The 25729-nt window shown below is 42.0% G+C and overlaps 1 protein-coding gene across 1 annotated transcript in view; it reads left to right on the top strand.

The window, feature by feature from the left end:
• PARD6G (par-6 family cell polarity regulator gamma) overlaps positions 1 to 25729 on the top strand; it is a 70004-nt gene that overhangs the window by 13165 nt on the left and 31110 nt on the right. Inside the window, exon 2 of the mRNA XM_026115692.2 lies at positions 1063 to 1285. Coding sequence (XP_025971477.1) covers positions 1063 to 1285 — 223 coding nt within the window. The remainder of the gene's footprint in view (positions 1 to 1062; positions 1286 to 25729) is intronic.

The following is a 25729-nucleotide window of genomic DNA, read 5'->3' as shown; positions in this document are numbered from 1 at the left end:
TGAAGATGATTATGGTGATGAGTCATACTTTTGTTAGTCTCAGCAAAAGAATGGCTTGTATGTATAAGTTGATTTAACAACTGAGAACCTCTTTAAGCAAATCATTCTCTGTTTTGAGGAGGAATTTATCTATAGAAAATTCTTGAGGTTTTTTATTTGAGGAGGAATTTATCCACAGAAGACTCTTGGGGGTTTTTTATTTGTTTTTCTTTGGTTTTCTGCCCTGCTATTGACTGACTTTGCAAATGAGAACTCCCACAAGATCCTAGTTAAGGCTTCCCATGTTTTTGGAATTGTGGGCATGTTTACAGGAATGAATTAAAATGACTTAGAGGTTCAGCTGATGAACAACTTTGTACCAATACAGTACAATATAAGTCCACACTGATTGTGAAATTAAACATAGCAGAAAGGTGATTTAAGCTAGTTAGTTAAACCATACGTTTTTTTCTTCAATCTACTAGTTTTCATGTTTGGAGAGCCTGATTTTGGTCTCCTGTTCTTAATAGTGAATTTGGCTTCTGATATCAAATAAGTTTAGTGGAAGCCTTTTCCACAGTCACTTTCTGACTTATTTTAAATAACTTCATGAATTTAAAACATTTTTAATTGTCTTGGGCCAAACTGAACTGTGTTTTATAGCCATTTACAGGTCTATAAAACTTCAAAAATGAAAGCCTATGGAGTGGCAGAAAAACTTCTTACTTGCATCATACTACTATAAATGTCTTGTGGTTGGGATCCCAGTGGTATTGATGGGAAACGTGTAAAGTATTTTTTTATAAGGTTGTTTGAATAGCTGAATAACTTCTTTTGAAAGCAGTCCAGTGAGCACTCCTACTTTAGACAAAAATAGTTCTAGGGATGCCAGAGATGGTAATAAGGAATGATGGAGCTTCAAATTAAATCCTACAAATGTAGTTACCCTCTAGGGGATTTAAAGAAAACCTAATATTTAAAAAAATACACTTTCTTTTAAGGTAGAATATGCTCAAATGCCAAACCTCGAGTGTTGAAATATAGTGGTTTGAAATGAGACTCCTTATTTGTTTTCTCTTGCAGTTTGGGGCAGAGTTCAGACGGTTCTCCCTGGATCGCTACAAGCCAGGAAAGTTTGAAGACTTCTATAAACTAATCCTTCACATTCATCACATAGCCAACCTGGAGGTGATGATTGGATATGCTGATGTGCATGGAGACCTTCTCCCTATTAATAATGATGACAACTTCTTCAAGGCTGTTTCAAGTGCTCACCCGCTGCTCAGGGTTTTTATACAAAGACAAGGTAAGATGCAGTTTTGATGTCTTGTGTCTTGAGGGGTGCAGGGGCAGGCTGAAGAGTGGATCTGTGGCCCTTTTGAGATGCATTTAAAGGCCAAGACAATGTAAGAGGGCCCTAGGAGCCTTCCCACCCTTCTCTTAGGGTCACAGACTTATTTCAGGCACTTCATTACAGCATGAAGGATTGGCCTCAGGTAAGAGGAGGGACTGCACTGCTGCCTGTAAGGTGTTAGATGGACAGCACGTTGAGTGTCACCATGAGCCTCTTTTCCTAGGGGAACATACCTTGTCTTGCTGGTGTTGTGTCATCATCTGAGCATGCCACCTGCACCACTCTGCTTGTTTGAGGGAGCTGTGGGGAGGGAGAGGATCCTAGTGTTACACTACTACTACATATTTAGAAGTCTTATCTATCCACCCGTTCTGGGAATCAGTGTTGTACCCAAATGATTCATGCCTGTATAGTGTACAAATGCATGCAGATACCTAGTTATAGGAAAATGAAGTTCTGCCACAAATGAGGTCTTGTTTGAGTGTGTTGATCTGGCAAATGATAAAATGATAATTCTTCCCCTTGTCCCTACATTAAGGGGTATTGGCTTTTCCCTCTTTGAATCATTAAGAAAGTGCTGGGCAGAATTGCCCAAATATTAAAGTGACATCAGGTTTAAGTGTCTGTATGTTGCTCTCATCAAGCTTTTATTGCAGATATCTGAAAATATACCCTACCTTCTTCCTAAAGATCGTGATCATCAATTGCCTCAGACAATGGTTGCTTTTTATAGCAAGGTGTTCACCCAGAGAGTTCCTTAAATCCTAGGGGAACCTGATGCTGTGTTAACATTGCCTCCACAGTTTTTTGTCATGTAGTAACTTATAGTACAGGGCTTGGAGTTAAAATCTTGTCAGTAACAGGCTCAGAAATGAGACTTGATTTGTGACTTTGAGTAGTCATGTGGCTTTTCTGGGCTGGATTCTCTGCTCTGTGGATCTTTGTACTGACAAGGATTTACCAGGAGGCTCCAGCCTGCCCATTGGTGTGAGGTGGTATAATGTGTGGTTCAGTGTCATCAGATACAGCCAGGGCTGTGCATCCCTTCCCAGTTAGAGTATATTGTCTGCTTTCCTGCTGTAGATGGGAATAATACTCAAGGAGGCAGTGCAGAAGGGGATCTAGAGCAGTTCCTTTTTTTTTTTTTTTTTTTTGGTGAGTCTATCAATGAGTGGGAAAGTCTATGAGAAAGGGCTTGGACTGCTAGCTCTCCCTTCTTGTGCAGAAAACGCAAAATCGGATGACAAATTCTATTATGTCTTCTTCCTGTAGTGCATGTTTGGGCTTGTGAATGTTCCTTTTGGGTCAGGTCATGAGAAGTCCCTTGCATGACTTCATCATACCTGTGTCAGTTCAAGTTTATTCATGTGTCTTCTGCAGAAGATCAACCCTGTTCAAAATGTGGCAGTCCTTGCTCTGCTTCAGCAGACTGCTGAAAGCGTAGAGTATCTCTGAACTTTGCATCAGGACGGGGGATGTTACAGTGTGCCACTAAACTGCTTATCTCAAGAGTAGCCAAATGGGAGAAAATTTGTCAGCAACATGAACATACGAAAAAATACTCCCTCCTCTTCTTCAGCAGGAAGTTGCATGCTAGTAGTGAAGGCTTCCAACCTATGATCTTAAATGTTTAAAAAAAGAAAATACTGTACTTTCTTTTGCCTGCTGCTCAGTGGAAAGAATCGTGCTGACAAGACAGGAAGCAATCTAAGAGGGAAGATGGGCCTATGCCTCCTTACCTATGACAAAGCCTGAAAGTTTTCCCAACGTGTGTTCACCTGTGTTCCCTCTAAATCTGAAATGAACAGTAAATTTTGGGTCACCTATTTGATGAATAGCAACCTTGTTATTAAGGGACTTCTGGGGCTTGTGTTTGTGGATGCCTCCAAAACCATCGTGTGTGGGGTTTTTTTTGGTTTTTTTTTTTTTTTCCCCCTGGAAAAAAATCTTAAGAAATTGTTCCCTTCAGCAATAATAGGAATGCCTGAAATTTTGTCTGTCTCTTCCTTGGTCTGTTGTACCCCCACTATTTTGCCTTTCTCCTGACTGAGGTGACAGAGCAACATTGATCCTTGTGCTGGAGTTTGCACTAGAGAGCAAGGTTACCAGTTCCTTCCCTGGAGAGCAGGAAACAGTTGTGCTGTTCAGAGGAACATGGTATGTCTGCGGTGTTTCAGATGATATCCTAAACTCTGACTTCAGAGGCAGGAAAATAGAGTGACAGGGATGTAGAAAAGTACGAGGTCAGTCCTCTCCTGTGAGTTTGAAGGAGACTGCAGAGCAGGAGGTCTCCAGCTTGTTAGGCCATGAATCGCTGCCCTTTGTGGAAGAAGTCATGGGAGATGGCTGCCATAGCTTGTTGTTGTAGGGATGTAGAGTTTGGAGGGTTTAGGGGAACTGGTCAGAAGTATGCAGGTGTGAAAGGACTGAATAGTTGAAGTTTGGATCTTTATCTAGCAGAGCAAACTGTTAATCAATTGCATGATCAGTAATCTTATCTGTTTTCCCAGTTTATAGCTGGGTTGTATTCTTTTTCTTATCAAGTGGATGATAATCGTGTTAAAACAGCTTAATTATTTGTGTGATTGGAGTGACAAAATAGATGACTTATTGTTTGTGCAGTAATCAAGGAACAAGGTTTGCTAGTCTGGTTTTTGTTTGTTTAGTTGTTTTTTATCTGAAGTTAGTCTTCCATTTTTTTAATTCAAAAGCCCGTCTCTCACTTGTCTCCAGAGGCCAACTGCGTGCATGCTCTTTGGACTCTTAAATGCCAGGTTGGTGCCCAGGTGTGGGACTAGTTGTTTTATTCCACTCCCTCTTTTTTTTTGTTTTTTGTTTTTTTGTTCAAGTCTCCTGAGCCCCATGTTTTTCAGAATCACAGTAGCTCTTCCCTCCCCAGGTAGGGAATATAAGTGCTTTTAGCCAGCAGTATCCTTTCTGATAAGGAACTGAGTTGCCACTCCCAGTGTACCTGCAGCAATTACTGCTGCTATGTTTTGGGGTCTTGAGGGCTCCAGGTTTCCAGGGTCCATCCCCTGATTTGAGCAAGAGTGCACTCTGTCCATTTGAGCACGAGCGGATTCTGGCACCTGGCTGTCAGTTGGCTTAAGGTTCACTACACTATTCCCCTTGCAGCTTCCTTTCAAGCATGGTGATAGCATATCTGCAGGTTGGAGTTGAGTAATTTCAGCTATGACAAGTTTTTGTGGCTCATAGTGACCCATCTGCTGAAAGTATTTGATGCTTTTTTTTTTTCTTCTCCCTTCAAACTTCAGGATCCTAAGTTACAATGCAGACAAAGATTCAAATTAGACAATCAGGCTATAAAAAGAAAAGCAAGCCAGTTTTCCTTTGACTTGCTTTTGCAGGCTACAGTATGGGCTGTGTCCTCAGCTGCTGTAAACCTATGTGGCTCTTTTGACTTAATTAGCACAATACTGATTTATATCAGCTGATGCTTCAGGCCCAAGAATTTATTCACTTGGCTGTAACTGCTATCAAACATATCCAGAACTCTTTGTGGAAGGTGCCTGCTGATGGGGAGAGGACGGATATCCCGAAGACCATAGGACAATGCAAGGAATTATGGATGTGTTTGACTTACTCCACAATAACTAACTCTTGTACTCTAGCCAAGACCTGCATGAAGGAAGAGCTTATCTGATGAGAGTGTCTGACTTAAACTACAGCACTTCAGATACTCAGCCTTTTGAATACTGCAAAAATACTTAAATGGAAGCTATGAATTCAAGTAGAAACAAAGAATAAAAAACTGAAAGGCATCAATATTACATGCTGTGAATGCATTATGTTTTTTCCTTGTATCATTAAATAGAATGACATATTATTATCAAATCTTGCTTTTAATGTCCATCTCCCAGAAGCAGAATATGAGGTCAAACTGCTCTTTGTTAGAGGCTGTTAAATGAAATGGAATAAATAGCAGAAGTGTAATGACTCCATCATTGTATACCTGCTTGAAACCACTCCTTGAACTTTGCCAGAGGGACTTAGGGATTTAAGTGAAGATCTACCAGATAACCCAGGTAAAGGAGAGGAAATCTTGAAAGCTCTGTTATCCACTATGGTGCGTTTAACCTAGTAAGGTTAGAAACTCTGATGGGAAGTATTGCAGAATGAACTTGCTGATCACCCTGCAAGTATTCCCTGCAGTACTTATTCCAAACCTAAGAGGTGGGTGCAGGACTGAGATGCTGAAGAACAGCCAACACAGTGAACGGAGTGGTGTTTGGGTCTAATTCTGAATGTGCACACCGATATAAATCCAGACTAATGATCCCCGATTCTGAGAGAAGCAATGGGTACTGTGCTGATGACCAGCCCTTTCCTTCCTACAGCTCTTCAGGGTTTGTAGAACTTGCACAGACAGTAACAGAAGATCTGCTGCAGCTAAGGCAGCAAAGCAGATGCAGAGAGGTGATGTGCAGCCTGTCGATCTTCATCTTGACACCAGCCTGAGGTCAATGAACTCTTCTTCTGGAGAGATGTATCCTGATGGCGGTTTGAGGTTTTGAACCTCGGCTTCCTTTGCCTGAGTTTCAGCAAGTGTCCTTGTTCCTGTAAATCCTTAGTGTTGATGAAAATGTATCCCTCTCAACAGAACAATTCCCAAGGAAAGCCTGAAGGAGTTGGGGTTTGGAGAAAGAACAAACCTATTTAAATCCTAAGGCAGTCTTGACAAGACATGTAGAGTGTCTGTAGGGGCTGAAATTGTGCATGTGGCTGTTACATGAGCACAGCTGCTGTTCCTATGAATCAGCAGATGTATTACTATTGCTCTTAAGCAACTTCCATAAAAAAACAGCAGTAAATTAACACATGTGGGGAGCTTTATATAGCCTAAAGCAGATCAAATTGACAATCAAATAAATCAATAAAATTAATTTTAAAGCTTTCTAAAGATTTAACTTGTTTTGTGATAAGTGCCCTACAAGTAGGAGACAGGTGAAATGCTGGAGTGCCAGATGTTGTTTCTGGGAACAGTGGATGCTGGATCTGTATTTCAACGTATCTTGTCAATATCAGACTTCTTACAGGAATGTAAAAGGAAAAAAATTTAAGAAGCTGAAGAGCTTTTTAACAGAACAAGCAACCCTGAAATGCTCTATAAAGCTAACCAGGAATGGGACCTTACATAATAATTTAGTAAATGCCATAAATGGATTGCAGCTATTGATTGAGGTGGCCTGAAACTGAAATATGAATGCAGAAACCTGCTTAGGTAACAAGCTTGGTATCTTTACTTACTACTGATGTCTTCTAGTTCCATTGTAGTCTTGCATTTTGCAGTCTGGAAAACTGATAATGTGTAAAAAAAAAAAAAAAAAAAAGCCATTGAGTACCATCTTCAGAAACTCACTAAGTGTCCTTTTGTAGTGATATTTTGATAGTTTATTACTGTAACAATAAGCCAGTATATTGAACAGCAGTCCTTACTTTTCTCCTTGAGTGGTTAGCTGCTGTCTACCATCAGCTGTCACTCAGAGCTTGATCCAGAATCAACAGGGGGGAAAAAATGTGCATTTACCCCGTTGGCTTTTGAATCTGGTCTTGAATTTGGCTTGGTTTAATTTGCTGGTTGGAAGATGCTCTTTCTCCTCAAGAGTATATAGTGACTGTGTTTAAACTGCTATGCCATATAACAGCAAGTCTCTTCTGTATGCTCAGAAGCCGTTTATAACTCTATAATTTGTTACTTACCTGGCAAAGTTCTGTTCTGCTCAAAGTATCAACATCTGTGCTTAGCTTTTTTGTATTATAAAATCCTAGCAATCACACTGAGAATTTTAAAGTAAAAATGTGCTAATGGGAATCATGCCCAGGTCTGACTGAAAAACTGATGGTGAGTTGTTTTATTGTCTTTCATACTCTAAGCAGATAATCCCTAGGAATGGTGGTTGGCTGTCTGACCACATGTGTTGAACAGGAAAACTTGCTTTGAGGCAGCAACTAAAATTAAACCTATTTCTAGCTGTTGCAGACCTTTAACTCTCTGGTTAACCTTCCAGAGTGTGTACAGCTGGAGAAAAGGTGAAATCTTTCACGTCCTCTTGTTGGTTCTTCAGTAGCCTTCCTGTTTACTTTAGAACACCGGCATTGACTTACTATCTGAAAAGATTACCCTTCCAAACAAGACGATGTGATTTACTCCTCCTGGTATTTGGCATCTGGTGTATTAAATAATAAAGCAGGTAGCAGCAGATCTTGAGGAGAGCACTTCTGAACTACTTCAGATCTTGCTGTTTGAGCCGTGCAAATTTTCAAAATGGCCTCTATGAGTCTGGGGTGGGGCGGGGGGGACAAAATTAATAAAGCTAAGAGTGCAGAGAAGGTGACTTGATGTCTTCTGTTTATGCGCTCCTGTGCTCTGGCTCTGACAGCGGTGTGACCTGATTGCTGCGCTCTCTGAGCCAACTCTTTGGCAGAAAGCTAGTTGTTCTACTGAGGAGTTATGAAGGGATGAGCTGGACCACAGCAGATTTAAACTGACTTACACTGCCATGAAGCCCCAACTTCCTGGGAGGAAGCTCTTGTCTGCTCATAGCCTTTGGAAATGTGCAACTCCACTGCCTTTATTAAAAAGTAGGCAGAGCACCTTGTCTTAGCTTTGACAGGCTTAGAGGATGGTTGTAGACTTCATGCCAATATATTAGGAACTGCTGCTAGGCTTAAACTAAATCCTTTCAGGATTTTCATCAGAAACATCTCTGTGTTGAGCTGGAGGGGTCTTTGAATGTTTGTTGAGCCAAGTAATCTTTGTCCCACTCAAGTCTTTTGATATCTGAAGATAAGTAAAAGGCAACTGTTTGTTCCAGTGAAGTCTGGCAACAAATTAACCTTACTTCTCTACTCCACCTTTAGTGTGCAAATGATGAGGCTGGATAATCATTGTGTTTAAACTACTTTATTAAGTATCTTTAAAACCTAATTTTTTCCCCTGGCTTGTCAAGCATAAACACAAAACAGCCTTGGATTTTGTTGGCATGGTCAATAATACCTCTGGTGCCTTTGTAGAGCTAGCACAATGCTGCTTCTCTCCCTCTCCTTGAAAACTCCACTTTTAGAGCATGAGGATGTTTGATTTTAACCACCAGTTACTTTAATTGCAGCCAGAATAGCAGATAAGCAAGAATGTTAAGTGACAGGAGGGGAAGTGTGTGGAAATAGGGCAGTCTATAAATTGGGTTTCTAGAGTAAGTCTGTAGTTGGTGTTTTCTGCCCTAAAGTTGCCACTGAGAGATTGGTAAATATTAGTAGCTATACCATATGCTGAGCATGGAACAAAAGCCTTGCACAAATGCTGCTGCTCTGTAGTTGGTAGAAGATACTTGACGCATTCGTGTTAAAGCAACATGGGATTTGTTTTCAGTTTTAATGTGTCATGAGCAATAATAAAAATTACACTTCAAAATATACTTGATGATACTTAAAATGCATCTAGCTGGTGCTGGAGCCACAAGTTCCGCTGGGCTTAGACTAAAGGAACTTGTTCACAGTGGGAACTCATGCAGCTCTATAAGAGCCTCTAACTCAGCTCTATGCTTTGCTTTAACTGTTAACCCACATGAGAAAAAATAAATAACCATTCTTTTCTTTCACCCCACACTCCTTTTTGTTGTCTTACTGTCACCTGCTACAGTATTTAAAAAAAAAAATAAAAGAACCTCCTCAATCACGTCTGCCTAAAGATAATCTCAAGTAAAATTATTCCTTGTCTTCCTTCTTGTTTTGACCCTTTTTATTTAAGGCAGGGAAATTGCTCCAGCAGGTGGCTTGACCATATAAAAACAGTGGTGAGGAAGACCTGTCAAATGATCCATCTCCCTTCAGGTTTGTATGAGGGAATTTTCCACTATTTATCTTTCCTTACCTTAGTAGTCAAAACAAGAGATTCTGTTTCCTGCTCATGGCTCAGGTTTTTTTCCTGTGCTGCTTAGCTGTCATTTCCGTTCTGTAAATGGTGGAAACAAGTACAATGTGCAGATAATGAAATGCACTTGACAGTCCCTTCTTTGACACGCATTCCGTACAATATGCAGATAATGAAATGCACTTGACAGTCCCTTCTTTGACACGCATTCCAGATTTTACCTGAAGAGACCTTGTAAGCTCAAAGTAGCTCTCATGTGGTGAGGGAGGATAGCACGGAACAGATGCTTATGTTAGCTCAGTATTCAGGCCTTCAGAAATAGGCTTTCTAATAAATTTCTTAAGTACCTTAAAGGTCTTCTGACAGCTTAGTGGCTGCGCTCTCACATTGAAAGCAATTGTGCAGTGTTTTTCTGTTGGGTATTGGTGGTAGGCACTGAAAAATAAGTTTTCAAACTGGACACTTTAAACCATTTTTTTTAATGACTGAAAGCTCCTCTTTTATCTCTAGACTGGCTGTGTTATTGGAATTGCATTTTCCAAATTTAAACGTGTGTGTTCAGTCTTAATACTGCATGAGAACCCAGGATATTTTTTTCAATATTCTAAGAGAAAACAATTTGGGGGAGGTTGAATGAGCTCTTTCTTGAACCTGCCCCCTAATGATGATCTACTTGAAACTTATTTTTTCCTCTGTGCTATGTTTAGAGTAGCAAAGAATCCTGTGGGAATATTAAGGAAACTATTAACCTAGAAAACTTCAGTGTTGTTCTTGCTCTTCAGTCCCCTGCTGTATCCTGACATTAAGTAAGCTCTAAAAACTTCATGCTGAATGACTTTGACACCACTCATCTCCGCCTTCTTTTTTCCCCCCTTCATTCTCTTATTTTTTTCCAGTTCACTTCACCCTTTTATTGCTTTTTCTTTCAGCTCTCCGCTTTATAGTCCTCATCTTTGTTTTTGAACTGTTTGAACTTTACATTTGTTGGCTGAAAGCAAGCAGGTGCTGGTGTCTATTTTATTCCAAATGTTAGGAGACCACTTGGAGAATGTTAAATAGGGGTGGAGTGGCAATGACAGAGCAGGTATGGAAATGTCAATTAGTGAGGAAAGACTACCTATTGCAGTAGATCTTGGACTAACTCATTTTATTCTCTGCTTATTCTTTTGGGATAGGAATAGTGGAGAAGTTGAAGTTTTAAAAATGAATGTACAATTTTGAAGGAAGACACCTATTTAAGTTGAATTAACAAATAAATAGGAAATCACTTAGTGCATGTTCACTGTGAAAGTTTGAGAGCTGGAATCCATCTGGAATGGTGGAAGGTGCTGAGCACTGAGAACCTGCTGACAGTCCAGCCTCAGCCAACCGCAGGCTCTGCGAGCGCATCTCTCCTCTTTGGTCACTTCAGGTGAATGACTGTTTCTTTTAAAGTTGAGGTACCAGGTGATGATTTGGAAAGGCCTAAAATTGTTTTGCTCATCCGTGAATACCAATAAGGTGTGATAAGTTCTGACATCCTGTGGGACACTGATGACATTGGGTTGGTTCACTTTATTAGCCTGGATAATACTTTGCTGCTTTGTTTTCATTCTGCCAAATAATTTGGTATTTTTAATAGGTATCCAGCAGTTGAAGTGGTTTTATTTACAAAATAATGCAATCTTTAAATGTTGCTTTTGTGAGCTTTTTAAATTCTAGTTTCTAAATACAGTTGGCATGAGTAAATGGGAGAAAAAGCACAATGTGTTAACCAGAAAACAGTAAAGTTTCAGAAAGAATTTCCCCCCAAACTACAAGAATCTGAATTAATGCTTTATAGTAAGTCCTATAAATAAGTCTGGGATAGTGTGTCTTTTTGGCTAGCAAAAAGAAAAAATGAAAGATTTCCCTAAGCTTACAGGCTTTCAAGCTGCATGAACACTGATGTGCCTTGTCCTTTTGAAAAGGCAAAAATTATTTCTACAGCACATTAAAAGTACAGTACAGGATTAAAGATGTTTAAAACTTTCTCTTTCAAAACAATTCTTAGTTGAGATAAAGAATATCAGCAAGAGGAGTAACTACATCTGCTGTGCCTACGTTATTCCTCAGTCACTGAAAAGTGCACTGAACACTTGTGCAATGTACTCTTTCTGCTTTTAAAACACTTCTGCCTAAGTATTAGAGAGAGGAGAGAATAACATACAAGGAGCCAACTTGGCAATCATGCGTCAAGCCCTTATATAGACTTTCTCAAGCCTGAATCATCTAAAACTACAGATGACCATTTAGCTGGTTTGGTCTATGCTTCTCATACAAAAAGGCAGATTCTTGTTTCTAGTGTTACATCAAACTTGAATCTTACGATGCTATGGTTGAAAGGTCGCTTCTTCATCCGTTAGATTGCTTCATGGGAGAGTTACTTTGCCATGTGGATAAACACATGATGTCTCCTCTTATCACCTTGTTGGACCTGAAAGGTCATGTCCTGTTCGTCTCCTCCGACATAGGTAAGTGAGGCAGGCACTGCTTATGGGTTGCTAGTGAACTTTACGTTTTCAAGGATGTCTGAAAATGCCTATTCTAGTCACAGTTGTCACTGTATCTGCCTAGTGCCTCTTCTTGTGTAAACAGCACAAGTCCAGAGGCGCATCAAATTCTTTTTAGTAGATTTCAGTAATTCTGTGGCTCATGTCTGTGACCTCTTCAAGGTATCTGTCATTGCATTGGGCCATCATAATGAAAAACTGGAAGCGTTTTTTGCTTAACTTCATTTTTTTTGGTCCAGTCTCTTGCCGTTGGTGAATGCAAAGGTGCTGGTGTGAGTATTGCAGAATTTCCGCTTCCCTGTTTGTTTTGGCTCCTGAACTTCAGAACAAAGAGGGCTTCAAAGGCTGTGTGACAGTGTTACCTGGCACCTCCTGTTATAGCGTAAAGTTTGGGGTCTTGAAATTTCTTGCATTAAGAGAGAAATTGAGTAGCTGATCTTCAAGTGATCCTGAGGGCTCCCAGCCTATCCCCTAGGAAAGTACTGACTTCTGCAGTGTTTTGCTTTGAGCAGGATTTATTTTTCCCCTTTCCTGATCTTTTTGGCTGCCTTGCTCTGGTTATACAAATCTCTTACTGGCGTGCTCCACCTGGAATGGAAGTTGAAGTATTTTGTGTGTTGAATGTCTTGCTCAAGTACTGTGTCTTTACAGTGTGCTAGAGGCATTTGGTGAGCTGGCTCTTATGACATGTAGGCTGACTTCTTGACTCAATGGGTTTTGCTTTGTGCTTGCAGTAGGAGTGCAGAAGACTTATCTTGGTTCGGGGTAAATGAAATGCTTCCACTTTCTCCTACGTGTGTCACCTTTAATGTCTGTGCTTCGCAGTGTGGAATAATGTCCTAAATTGGAGTCTCGCTATGTAGCACAGCAATGGAAAAAGAGAAGGAAAGAGCAGCTTGTCTGTTTCAGTATCCCGTAAACCCTGAAGCTCTTTGGAAGATGGTGTGTTACGCGGTTGTACTTGAATGAAAGAAGTGAGATTCTTAGCACAGGGCACTGGGGGAGGGCAGAAAGCTGGCTGACAACTTCTCGACTTGGAGAGGAAAAACTTTCTCTTTCCTACTACCATGCCACCACACTTACCAGTCACTTTATGGGGGACATATGGTCTCATAAGAAGTGCAGGAACTGTGGAGCATGATACAGGTGCTGTCTTGGAGGGCCCCATTGCTATATGTTGATCTTTGCTGTGCAAATGCTGCAAAGCACTCTGAGGTGGGGAGAAGTGTTTAAGCTCAGCTCAGGTATCCCATGTCATCCAGAGGTGGTAGAAAAGAGGAGCATGGAGGGAAGCTGCAGACTTGATACACATTGCAACTGAATATATGCTGCTGTGGGCAAAACGGTTTGGTGGTACCTCAAAACCAGTCTCCTCTCTCTGAAATGTTCCCAGAAGCAGCTGGCTGCAGGATGCTGCTCATGAGTTGCAGAGCACAAGGAATAGCTTGCCACAATAAACTTGCCTCTCTCTGCTCAGATGACCCTTAGCAAGGGTACGTGCCTCCTGCATCAGCTCTCACTCAGTAACACCATGTGCTTCCTGGAAGAGGGGTGTTGCTGGCAGTATGCACAAAGCCCCATCTCACAGTGGATTTCCACCAACAGTGAACCCCAGACAATGTGAAGAGATGGTGTTTGAGCATCTCTGCAACTAGCTTAAGTCCTACCTTTGAAAGCCTGGAGTAAGGCAGGACAACAATATTTCCCTGTTTTTTTAATGGGTTTCTTTTTGCTTTTCGTTTTCAGTGTTGTGCCTTAGTTGGTGCTAGTTCAGTTGGTAAATGACTCTGTTCCACACCCTTCCTCTCACCAGTTGCGTCCCAAGTTCCCAGGGCCATGTTGCATCATGAGGAAATACTGGAGCTGCAGAGCACAGTACAGGTGCCTTTCTACCCTGATGAGTGTTGCATGGCGTGTGGGTAGCATGCTGTGCAGTCTCGTCCATCTGGTTTATGGGTGTGTGCGCTTATCAGGAGATCAGAGTCAAACTCCGTCTGTCTTCAGAAATTTTATTGCCTATGTCTCAGCTTTTCCTTTGGTTCCATGTGGCTGTCCAAGGAAAACTAGAAGAGAATTGTGAAGAAGATACTTTTATACATGCATTGGTAGCAACTACGTGAGATGACATTGTTTTTTCTCTGCTAGTACAAACGTTGTTAGCTAGCTTGATTGCTAGTGCTTGCTAAATGTACCGCACTGTATGATGGTTCTCTTGCAGCTGATACAGATGGAGCAATTTAAGAAAACAAGGTGTCTCTGCCTCAAAGACCTTTTGACACTGCAAGTGGTGTCTATGTTGGCAACATCAGTTGCTAGAGAGCCGCTTGTGTGCAGAAAAATCAGCTTCGTACTGGGAAGGTGGCATCCCTGCTGAGAAGGGATCACGGGGCTGGGCAGAGGGATCAGAGAACCACCACTACTGGCGGTTGTTGCAGGGGTGTGCTGACCCCTATGTTTGAGGGTACAGGCAGCTTGCTACAGTCTCACATCTATAAGGTGCACAAGGGCTCTGGTGTGGCCTCGTGTCCCTTGTGCACAGTGGGGCTGTGTCAGGCCTGCAGACTGCCATGGCTTAGGGAGCAGAGCTTGTTCCTGCTCCATGCCATGTGGTTGTCAAGTGTCTTGCTCAGATATTTGTTCCTGCCCTCTTGCTGAGACATGGTACCTGACTAAGCATTTCTGCTGTTTCTGGGAAAATGTAGTGGACTTGCTTATGTTACTAGCTTTGACGTTGTCTAAAGTAAGTCAGGAATGCCTGCTACTTAGTGCAGTGAATGAATCCTTCTCTTGAATGTGGTGCCTGGCTAACAGTGCAGTACGAATACTGGAAGTGGCGCACTTCAATTCAGCGGACTAGGGTATAGAGTTCAGGATTGAAAGAGAAATCTTGTCACTGTGCAGATGCAGCCCAGATCTCTTTGAGCTCACATTGCAAGTGACTCGCAAATGTTGGTATTGAACCTCTGTACGCTTTGTCTGCTTCATCAGTTTCAGCAGGGAACACAGTGGTTCTGAGACTGCAGATGTCGTACTGCTGAGGTTCCTTTCAGAGCCTCCCTGCCCATGAACAGGCTCTTCTGGTACAATTCAAAAGGCAGAGGAAGAAAGAACGCATCAGAAATGATGGACCTCTGTGGGAAAGATGGGGAAAGAACTAAGAAGCAGCAAAATCTCTCTGGTTCTAAAAGGGAGCGCAGTGAGGACTTTGACTCCAGATTTACATACTCTGTCTACAAAATCTGTCTTCCTAGTTCTTTGCCTCAAGACTCTTTTTAAATTTAATTTAAATATGAATATACTTTAAGACATTATTCAGCTTTGCTCTTTCTTTATAGCACTTAGCATTTTTAACCTGCTGGCTTGAAAAAGCATTTGCAAAATCAGTAGCTATTCTGAGCAGCAATGTGAGAAGCTCAAGGAGTTGTTATGATGTACTCGATATATAGCTAGAACTGCTTTTGAAGATGCTGTCCCAAAGAGGGCATCCCAATGAGGTTGGATGTTGAATTCAGAGAGTAAAGTACAGAATTCATAAAAAAGCTTTCTATCTGTGTCAACAGCACTGAGAATATTGGTACATGGAAGAAGCAGAGTGGTTGCACGTAATATTTATCTGAACTTGCAATGTTTGTCTGTATTTCAGCATCAATTCTTGGTAGCTTAGCTGCCAGTAAAATATGACAAGTTCTGCAGTAAGGTGTGATGGTTTACCTGTGGAAGAATATAGCTACTTAAACACACTCCCCAATTTTGCTTGTTAGTGCTACTGCAGGGGAGTTTCTTTTCCCTGCTTTAAAAGCTGTTTCTTTCAGAAACAAAGGGTGGGAGGCCAATGATTACCAACCTGCTTGTTCACACAGTGGTGCATCTACCAGTGTGGCGGCACAGTTGCTGCCACTAGCAACTCCTGAGCAATATAATCATCTCCATGATAAAATATGTGAGCTTTTGCAAGCTGCAGAATTCTGCTTTCCCAACTGCCTGAGGCAGGTAAGCTTGCTTTATTTATTTTTTTTTTTTTTTTGCGATAGGAAATTATATGCCTAAATTTTTATCATACCACTAAAAGCTGAGTCAGCGGTTTTTCCACTGGCCTGATAAATTTTTCTTGATTACTTTTAAAGGCACTTCAGATTCCATGCCATTTAGTTATTTTAATAATAAAATGAGAAAGAGCTAAACATTTTGGGTATGTCGACTAGTGCATCTTTAACAGAGAATTTGTGTTGGCTCGGAAGCGGTCGCCAGCTAATGGCTTTAAAGTAGTTATGATAAGTAGTCTGCTCAAAACATTAATATATTTTTGAGTGGTTTACTTTGATTTAGAAAAGCTCAGATACACAATTCCACTGTGGTGAGGGGGTTTTGTATTTGTTTCCCGACTTCTCTCTGCACCAGCATGATACAGTTGCTATGCTCTGCTGTTCTTTATGCACGCTGATCCCTAGCCCTCACAAGAGGGCAAGGACCAGTAACAATCTGAATAGTTGGCAGCTCAGGACCTTTGAAAGATGATGAGATTCAAAGTCGGGGTGCAAGGTTGAATTCAAACCCTATAAAGACTCCGAAGAGCAAAAGAGTTCCTCTAATTTTATTTAAAGTAGTTTTCACATTTGAAGACAGTTGTCTGGCACCTCAGATGATCTGACTTGGCCTTGCAAAACAAAACCCCTCATGTTTGTGGGAGCTGCCTTAAAGAGTACTTGTGAATGGATGTGTAGATTGGGAGCTGGTAAACATAATCTCTTTAGATGTAGTGTGCTTTTCTGTGTTTCCAAGGCAAACAAGGTGTTAAAAGGAAAGTCTGCAATCACAGCAGCCTTTTTTGTGGTCCTCTCTGTTTGCATCTCTCTGGAAATGCTAAAAATGGTACCTTGTGCCTGAAAACGAAAGCAGAGATTTATATGAAGGAAGTGAGTTTTATTTTGACTCTTGAAACCATGTGGCTTTCAACCTTTTTAAATTGAGAAATATTTACCAGAAATCTAGGGCAAATTTGTTACCCCTCCTGTTCTCTGTGGGGTAAAAGCGGAGAGAAAAGTCACCTCATATTGCCTTTCAGTACCTCTTTCAGCCAGGCCCTTTTCAAAATGAAGAATTTTCACTTTAAATCATCTTCATTCATTTTAAAAAAAAATTAAAAAACCCTTTTTGTTCGTTCACTAGCTTCTGAAACTGCTGAAGCTGTTATGTCCAGCTTTATAGTCTCAGCAAAAGTTGAGCAAACAACTCCTGCACTAGCGTGACACACTTAAAACAGGCAAGGAAAAGGTACTTCAGACCACATCACTTCTTTAGGAAAAGAGAGGAACTAAGTTCTGGGTGTGTTTTCTCATCTACCTTTATTGTCTTTATGAGGCAGGTGAGATACCAGCTCCTTAAATAACAACTCTGGATCTTAATCAAGGATTTCATAACTAAGTTGTTTGACTCATCAGCTATTGGGAATAGCAGCCTAGATTCATTTTCCTTGTGGAGAAAGGGCTCTCTGGGAGAGGCTTTATAAAGGCTTAACACAATTCTGTCTGCCTCTATTTTCCTCTTGTGGTTGGGATGCAGCATGTGGTAAATTGGTTAAGCTCTGGGCACGAGGTTCTCTCCTAGGCTGCTCTGTGCAGCCCTGTGATCCTTTTGCAGAAAAAGGAGAAAAAGAGACCTTATTTTGGAGTGTTGCCACAGTGTCTGCTGAATCATGACCATGAAAACTGCTGAAGGGGGTCTGTGCAAAATAACAAGTGTCATTTGCCAATGGTTATTTTTGGTGGTTTCAATTACAATCCTCCTTTCTCTGCCAACCACACTGGTGTTTGTGTAAATGGATGCTGACTGCAACAGCAAAGCCACTGCATACCTAAGCCAAGTTCTGAAGAAGAGCGGACACGTTTACAGCAATGTGTCTGCTCTTCTCAGCTGTTCCAGCCCATGTCCCTGAACACTTTCCTTGTGTAAACATGGATGAAAGCAGTCAGGGACATCTTAATTTAGGAGCAATATCAGGAGGTTTAACTGGGGAGAGGCAGCACAGAACAGAGCAGTGGTTAGGCTTTTCAGTCTTTGTCTCAGTGGGAAAGTATGAATGTGCTTAATATTGTATTTGCACTCTTGACTGACTGGGACCCAGCCCTGACCACAGTGCCTGCTGATGCTGCAGGGATTGCTTTGGCTTTTAGCACACGGATGAAGGAAAAGTGCTCTTGGAAGCTTATTAGTAGACTGAGAGGAGCAACCGTGATTTTGCCTCCTTTCACTCTTATCCTCTTTTTTCTTTTTTCTTTCAGCAAGACTCAGTGTTTATACATCTTGTGAATGAATGGCGGAAAGTCTTTGACTTCTGTTTTGAGGGGAAGCCAGGACTAACATTCCTTAATCTGCTTTTATTATGGATTCTGGTCTTAGAAATGTTTTCTCTTCTCTTTCCCCAACCAAAAGAAGAAAACAATCCCTGATGCAAGTGATTTCTAAGCTCTGTCTTCCTGTAGCTGCACATGTAGCTCTCTATATCCATTTGGAAACTGGCTCTGTATATTGTTCTGTTTTCATGCAAAAGATCTTTCTCCCAGCTGCGGCTCGAATAAAAGCAGAGGGACGCGCTCTTTGGGTGCTCTTTAATTGGTACTGTCAGGTGAGGTAGGCAGCAGATAATCACAGTTCTGTTCTATATGTTCATTAGCATTCTAGAAATACCTGATTTGTCTGTTTTCTGATTTGGAGATCTCTAAGCGCTTGCTTTTTCACAGGAGACAAAGCATTCGGAATGTCTCTGAAAAAAATTAGGAATGTCTCTGTACGTGACTGTAGCTTTTTCATTTGCACGTTTTATTGGCCGCTGTTTGTTAGGGATGGCTCACATGGACTTCTCTGCATCCTGGTAAAGCACTTGGCACAGAACCAAAGCACACCAGCTCGCTCCCTGTGCCCCATCACTTCCAATTTCTGCCTCTTAATTGACAGATGTAGGAGATGGGCTTGACAGGAGGTGAGGGAGTTGAAAATGGTTTGAAGGGGAGAGTAGTGTAAAGAAACTTGATCAAAGACAGCTATTATTACTGAAATATGAGTGTTGCTATTGATGCTTGTTTTGTAGCTTGTTAAATCTTACATGTGTGTACAATTTGATTTTATAGGCAGATGGCTTTTAAGTAAAATAACAACTACTCAGTGTGCTCTCTAAAGTGAAACACCACTTCCTTCCTCCCTCTCACCCCCCAAAGTGAAGTTTAAGCTCTACAGCTACTAGTAGTGCTTGATTCTACCAAAGACAAAATGTATCCTATTTGTTTAATAAATAATCAGCTGGCTTTGATTTTTTGGCTTAATTTAGTCCAAGCGCTTGGGGGCGGATAGATGGGAATGCAGTGCTGGGGGTGGAGACTTCTAAGGAAAAACTCAAGGAGTAGAAAAATTAAAGTAGCGGGGGATGCATCTTTCTTCTAGGCTTTGGGAGACAGCCTTGCAAGGCTATGTTATTGCTCATAGCTTCAAAGAATGAAACAAGGATTCCCAAGGAAGTATGCTGTAGTTAACACACTCCTACTTAGGTGAACTTCAGCTCTTTTATTTAACTCTGGCAATGCTGGGCATTTTTATTTGCAAAGCCCTTGCTTATAGAGCATGTGAGTGAATTATAAGGTGCTCGTACCTGTTTTCTTGTCTTCGTAGTTACTGAGGAAAAAAATCTTTGGCCTGAAAACACAAGCAGAGTATCTAAGGGCCTAGCTGACACAGATACTGGTACAAGCAGCTGCATTTTGGCTCCCTCCGTGCTCTCTTGGCAGGACGTGAACCAGTTTTGCTTCAGAAGCCACATAGTTGTGTTAGCCTGGTGCCAAGCTCAGATTCCTGTGCCCAGTGTCTGGAGCAGGGTAGGAGAGCAGCTGTCTGCAGTGGATGGGGTAGCAGTACCTTAGTGCTGGAGGGGTAAACTAAAAGCTTTCTTTTTATTTTTTTTCTTCTGTGCTGTCTTTTGCAGGGAGGAGGTGGAGCAGGGGAATTAAAATGTGTAGCTTGTATCAGATATTCACTCTGCACTGTATACAGATATTCACTCTGTACTGTACACCTAGATACTCCTAGCATACGTGGAGCATATAGTTTTTTAGCAGGGGTCAATACAGGTATCTGCGCACCAAAAAGGATTGCTTGGAATGGCTAGCTATATGTGTGCCCTCCAGAGTCAGATTTTTCTTCAAAACTTCATATGGGTTCTATCGCTAAGCGTTACAGGAAGGAAGAAAATTGATGGTTTCCATAGGCTAACCTCAATCCTTCAATGATGACTCACAGCCGTGGGGACCAGAAGGAAAGGTGGCCTCACTAGAAACCGAGCGCCTGTCCGCAAGGAGCAGGACTGAAAGAGGCTGCAGAGAGCCGAGCTCTCCTGAGAGCGGGGGTCTAGCCGCACTCAGGTTTCTTGGCTTGATTTCAGTCCCACTTTGTGTGCCCTGAGTTATCCTGGTCACTGCTTCCTGAACCAGCTGGTGAGAACAGTACAGGCAATTGCCATCGGGTCAGGCTCTCATCGGTGACTGGGCGAATTGAGGGAGGAAATGACATGCCACTTTGAGAATAAAACTCCCTGTGGAGAGAAGGAAACTTATTTGCCAAAGGTTTTCCACTTATACCCCAGTTTTCTGCCTCAGAGTAGTTCTTTGCTTGGTAATGTCTTTCACATTACTGTTGCACTGAGACTCATGAGACTTTGAATTACAGTATGCATGCTAATGAGAACTTATTGTTTTTTATCCTTGAAATGAACAAAAACACTCCCACTCAGTATTTTCAATCTAGAGGAAAGCACATTACTCCCCTTGTGCCTTCCTCTCCCCTTTCCCAACCACCCTTGCATGCTGTGAGGAGTTGCTGCAGATCTGCTAGCTGTGTAGTTTGTGCAGCCTGTTCCCTGTGCTCCCAGCCATTTAACCATGCCTGCCTTCGCTCACCCAAAGGTGCTTCTTTGGGAAGGTGGGTAGGATATGCATGTGGGAGGGCAAATGTATATGGTCCTGTATTAAGCTGAGAGAGCAACCGAAAGTCTTGAAGTGTTTTGACTAATGCTTGAAGCTCTTAGAGGCATATAAAAGGGGAAGGGGGGTGGTGGTGAAGGAATTTACATTCTCTGCCAAAGCTTCCCACAAGTCTCAATCCCTTTTTAAAAAAGAGAGTTAATTATAAAGGGCCAAATTGTACTTTCAGACCCTGCAGCCTAGCAAAGCATTCAACTTTTCTTGTCTTATGGCCCTGTAAAGCAATGTTCCAAAAATCTGGAGGAGGCTGCTGGTGAGGTGCTGTTTTTGGGGGAGGGTACTCAGCTTGGGAGCTCCAAGTTGGAGAGCACAGTGGTGCTGCAAAACCTTGGCCTCCCCTGCTCCAATTAGTGGTCCCAGCTGGACCCTTCGTGCCAGTGGCCCTGCCTCAGCAACTGCTTCCCAGCCACCAGCACCCTCTCCTGCTCCAGCAGCAACCCAGCATCAAGCCCACATTGCAGGCTGCCTCTGTGATGGATGCCTGTGCAGTGTCTTCCTCTTCCCTAACCACTCCCAGGCTGAACCACTGCATCAGCAGTTCTGCAAGTGGAGCAGTCTTCTTCAAAAGCAGCTATAAAGCTGCTGTTCTAATCAATAATTTCATCCAGAGATGTCAGTAGCAGACTGTAGACCACCTTAGAAAAAGATGCAGCAAAGACAAACACGCTGTGATGTATTCATCAGTAAAGCTAGTGCACTGGGAACTGAGAAGCACTTTGCCACTGGGGAAATGTCAATTTAATGTACTGTGACCTCCTTTTCTTTTGGTTCTTAATCCTTCATCTCAAGAAAGGAAAGCCTGGAAAGAGTCCAGAGGTGAGCAGTGAGAAGAGGTTTAGTAAAATTTTCCTTCAGCTTTTCTCCAGTTAAATAAATGGAAGGAGGAGAAAATAGGTTTGATACTGGGGGGCAGGAGGGGGAAGCATTGGAAGTTGTAAGGTATATCTGATTTGTGTTTTGGTTTGGATCAGAAAGGCCCTTCTGAAACAAACTTCATGATTTTTGCCACTTACCATGAGTTGGCTCATGTTGCAGAGCAACTTCAGAGAATGCAGTCCAGATCCCTTTCACATGAAACAAAACCAGAAGCTGTACTCCCAAAGCCCACCTGCCTCATGCTGGGGTTTCAGTCTGTGGCATGAGACCAGGCCCAGTCTGAAATAAAACCCTTGGAAACATATTTGTCTGGATGTGAGGATCTCCTTACTGTTGTCTCATAGATCCGTTTCAAGTGGGTGAAACTACTAGTTAGCACAGACCTAGCTGTAGCGTGGCGGTATAGCGTGACAGACTGCCCTGGCAGGAGGCTGGAAATGGTGACTTCCAGCCCCCTCTGGCCGCAGACCCTACATACTTTCCAGTGGAGATGCATGGCACATTTTTAAGCTGCCTGACAGTGGGTTTGACTTTTAAAGCTGCCTTTCATGCTGTCATTGAAAGTAGCCAGGAGCCCTTTTCCTTTCATCTTCCTGCTTCCCCTCCCCTGCTGGCCTGGGTAGAGTTGATTGTCTTGCTGCAGAGAATTGCACTAAATGGTTTCTTGAGGTGCTTTCAAGCTCCTGCATATCTAACTGCTGTCAAAGTGGTATGTGGTAAGCGTTTTGCTCAGCTGCTGCATGCTCCCATAGAGTTATTCAGAAATGCATGTGCACCTTTCACTATAAATGTATGCCTTTGTTGCAGTCTTAGTGTTTTGTCCAGATTTAAACAATTAGCAAGATGTGTGAGAGAAAACTGAACATAAACTGGGGAAAAGGAGGCCTGCTTTTCTGTAGAAAAAGCAAAAAAGGTATAGAAAAACATTCTAGATTAAGTAGTGTATTGTGAGAAAGATTGGACCTACCAGCAGTGAAGCAGGAGATTTCCTTATGGGCACTGCTTATTTTATCTGGGTAAGGGCAAGAGGGGGAGGAGTGGCATGCCCTGTGTGTGTTGTAGTTTACTCACAGCCGGTGTCTGGCTGAACAGATTTCTTACCTGTGCATGAGCCAGGTGGAGCAAGAAACAAGTTGGCTTCTCCATCTTCTCTTCAGTCTGACTTGGTGGGTTTTGTTCCAAAGCAACGCCGTTGCACGGTACAGATCCCGTGGTGAAGTCCAGTTGTATTCTTGGAGACAGACCTCCTCACCCTTTTGCCTTCCATGTGTCTGGGTGACTTTGTTTTCAAACATGCTTGATCTGAAGATTTGTGGTGTTATTCCAGCCCTCTGACGTCCAAGTCTACTGAGTTTGCTTCACGTAACAAGTGATTGGCATGCTGGAAAATGCAAGTGAACTTGTGCAATGCTCGTGTGCTTAGATTATGATCTCACCCATACAGTTCCCAACACCATCTGTATAACTATTTCCCATGACCAAAGAGATGTTGACACTCTAAACTTCCTTGCTTAATGTTAAAAATACAACTCAAAAGCTTTAAGGCTTTTTTGGGGTTGGTTGGTTTGTTTTTTGTTGTTTTGTGGGTTTGGTGGGGGCTTCGGGCTTTTTTTGTTGTTTTTAGTAGGATGAAAGAAAGGGGAGCATTTTACTTCCCTCTCTTCTCTCTACCCTGCCCTGGTTTGAAATATCCTAAGATGGGGTAGGAGGGAATGTTACTGACTTATGTGAATAGTGTCTGCCTTCACCTAAGCAAGCCCTGCTTTTCATTAGCAAAAGTAGAACTGTCTGAAAAAGCATGTCACCTATCTTAAAACCTAATCTGGATTAAAGATGTTCTGTCTGAAACAGCACATGTCTCTTATGCACTCATAATGCTGTATGTTGGACTTCCTTGGCCAGCTCGGGAAGCAATTCTTAGTATTAACCCAGCAATTAATTGCCCTGCATTTGGGGTTGTGGTGCACAAACATTTCTGACACAGGAGAGAGCAAGGTGTTAAGGGCTTGGTAGGCCTCTAGTTGTGAGACCCCAAGACGGGTGTGTGTCGGTGGTCCTCACACCCTTGAGTGGGAATTGATGACTCGATATGGGCGCGTGGGTCAGGGGGTTGATGACTTGATATGGATGTGTGGCTCAGTGACTCAGTCTTCCACTGGGCTCTCCTGTTACTGAATTTGTAACAGGCATTCTTTATCTTACCTCTTCTTGGGGATTTTACTGCTTACCGTAATTGTCGGCCATATTCTGCTCTGTTCAGGTACATCAGATGTTTGCTGTGAAGTTGAGTGGGAGAAAAGCCTCTCTCTCTTTGCTGGCTAGACTGGTTTTTGCGGTGATGATGACTTCGTCTTCTGACTATGCAATGTGTCTGAGACTAGGTCTGCCAGAGACACACCTGAGTAACTTCAGTTGTGGAGATTATTAAAGAAAAATGTTCCCCCTCTAGTTATAATAAAACTTCTGCCATCCATTTCCTGAGTCCTACCATAAAGATAGTCCATGAGCAAACTATCCTGTTCTATCTTTTTTTTAATCTCTCCCTTGTTGTTTGACTAACACTCAGTGCTAGCACTTCTGCATTGAGTTAAGTTCAGAAGACCTGATTTTGCTGCCTTTATTTCAGAGACGGAAATAGTATGTTTCTCTGTTCTGGAAAAGGAAATCCTCCCTGGATCGAGGCATACAAACTTGATTCCATTTAAATATGGTACGTTGCAGCAGGAAAGGGCTGAATTGCCTTGAACATGCTTGATTTTAGATTTTTAGCTGTCCAGCCCAATTTCTGTTAACTTCATAAAATGCTCTCTGCTGGAGTTTGGTATTGGTGGAAACTGCTGTTAACCTCCTCGATCTTTGTATGTAAACCAGGGATCATCAGGCTTAAGGAATTCACAGCAGACTCTTGTCTATTTAGTCTACTTCAGTAAGCAGAAGAGGCTTCAACAGCATACTGCACTTCTCTGGGTTTTACGTTAATGTGAAATTAAGGTTGCTTTGCATTACAGCTTCGTGGCATTGGTCTGCACCTAATTTATAGTGTATGTTTCTACTCCTACTTTTAAGGAAGCATTTCCTAGCTGCTGCCTCCATCTCAGAGCCTGTGAGATCTGGCACCAAGCGTTGTTTGTGGTCATTTAGGGGGATAGGAAATAAAGATGTGGAACTTATGCTGCTCAACAGCATCTCTTTCTGCTCCTGAGCCAGCTGTTTTTGCATGTGGCCTCGGGTACAAATGCTTCTTTCAGCAGGTTGAATGGAAAGATTAGTGAGAGCCAGCTGTTAACAGGAAGGCTTCTTACTGTCAGTGTCATGGTATGGAATCAGTTGGGTAAGTACAGCGCTTGTGTCTTACCAGGGAACTTTTTTATCGTGTTAATCACTGGGAAATCTAGAATCAAATACTTAAGCTTTTTCTTAACTATCACTAAGATCCTGGGTATTTGGGGTTTTGTTTTTTAATGAGAGCCTCATGGGATAAATAAAGGTCTTGCCTATAAAATGCAGTGGGCTTCTGTCCTGATGTGTCTTGACCTGGGTTGCCCAAGGTTTGCTTGTTTGAACTTGGAAATAAGGTTGCAATCTTGCTGCGGAAAAATCGGGCACCTCATGAACAGCAAGGTTTTCAGTAATCTGAGATGTCCTCAGAGAATTGTTTAAGGTAACAGAGTTCATCTTCCTTGTTCATTTGCTTGGTGTATGCCAGTTTTCACTGCAAGTGTTGCACGGTGGCTACTGGCAGATGTGAGGAGTTCTGCATTTTTAATGTCTGATAAAATCATATGGCAGCGTGTTGCAGAACTCTTGACCTTAGCTAGTGGGCAACATGACTGCAATTCATTCTGTACCAGCAAGTTTTCTTAAGATACGAGATTAAAAGACTTTTAAGATCACTCTTCAGATGCCATTTCAGTGAAGTAGGTAATGGTCATTTATCCCAGCGTTTTCAGACTACCAGTCTGTCAGCATGCTTTCTCAGGTAACTTGTTTTTAATCTGTTTATGCTCCAAAAGCAAAATATTTTTATATTCTACATAGGGGTAAAATGAGCTCAAATAAGCTGATGCCAAGTTAT

The sequence above is a fragment of the Dromaius novaehollandiae genome, chromosome 2 (genome assembly GCF_036370855.1).
Source record: "Dromaius novaehollandiae isolate bDroNov1 chromosome 2, bDroNov1.hap1, whole genome shotgun sequence".
Classification (NCBI taxonomy): domain Eukaryota; kingdom Metazoa; phylum Chordata; class Aves; order Casuariiformes; family Dromaiidae; genus Dromaius; species Dromaius novaehollandiae.
Note: the sequence above shows the minus strand (reverse complement) of the source record. Positions and strands in the feature narration are given on the sequence as shown.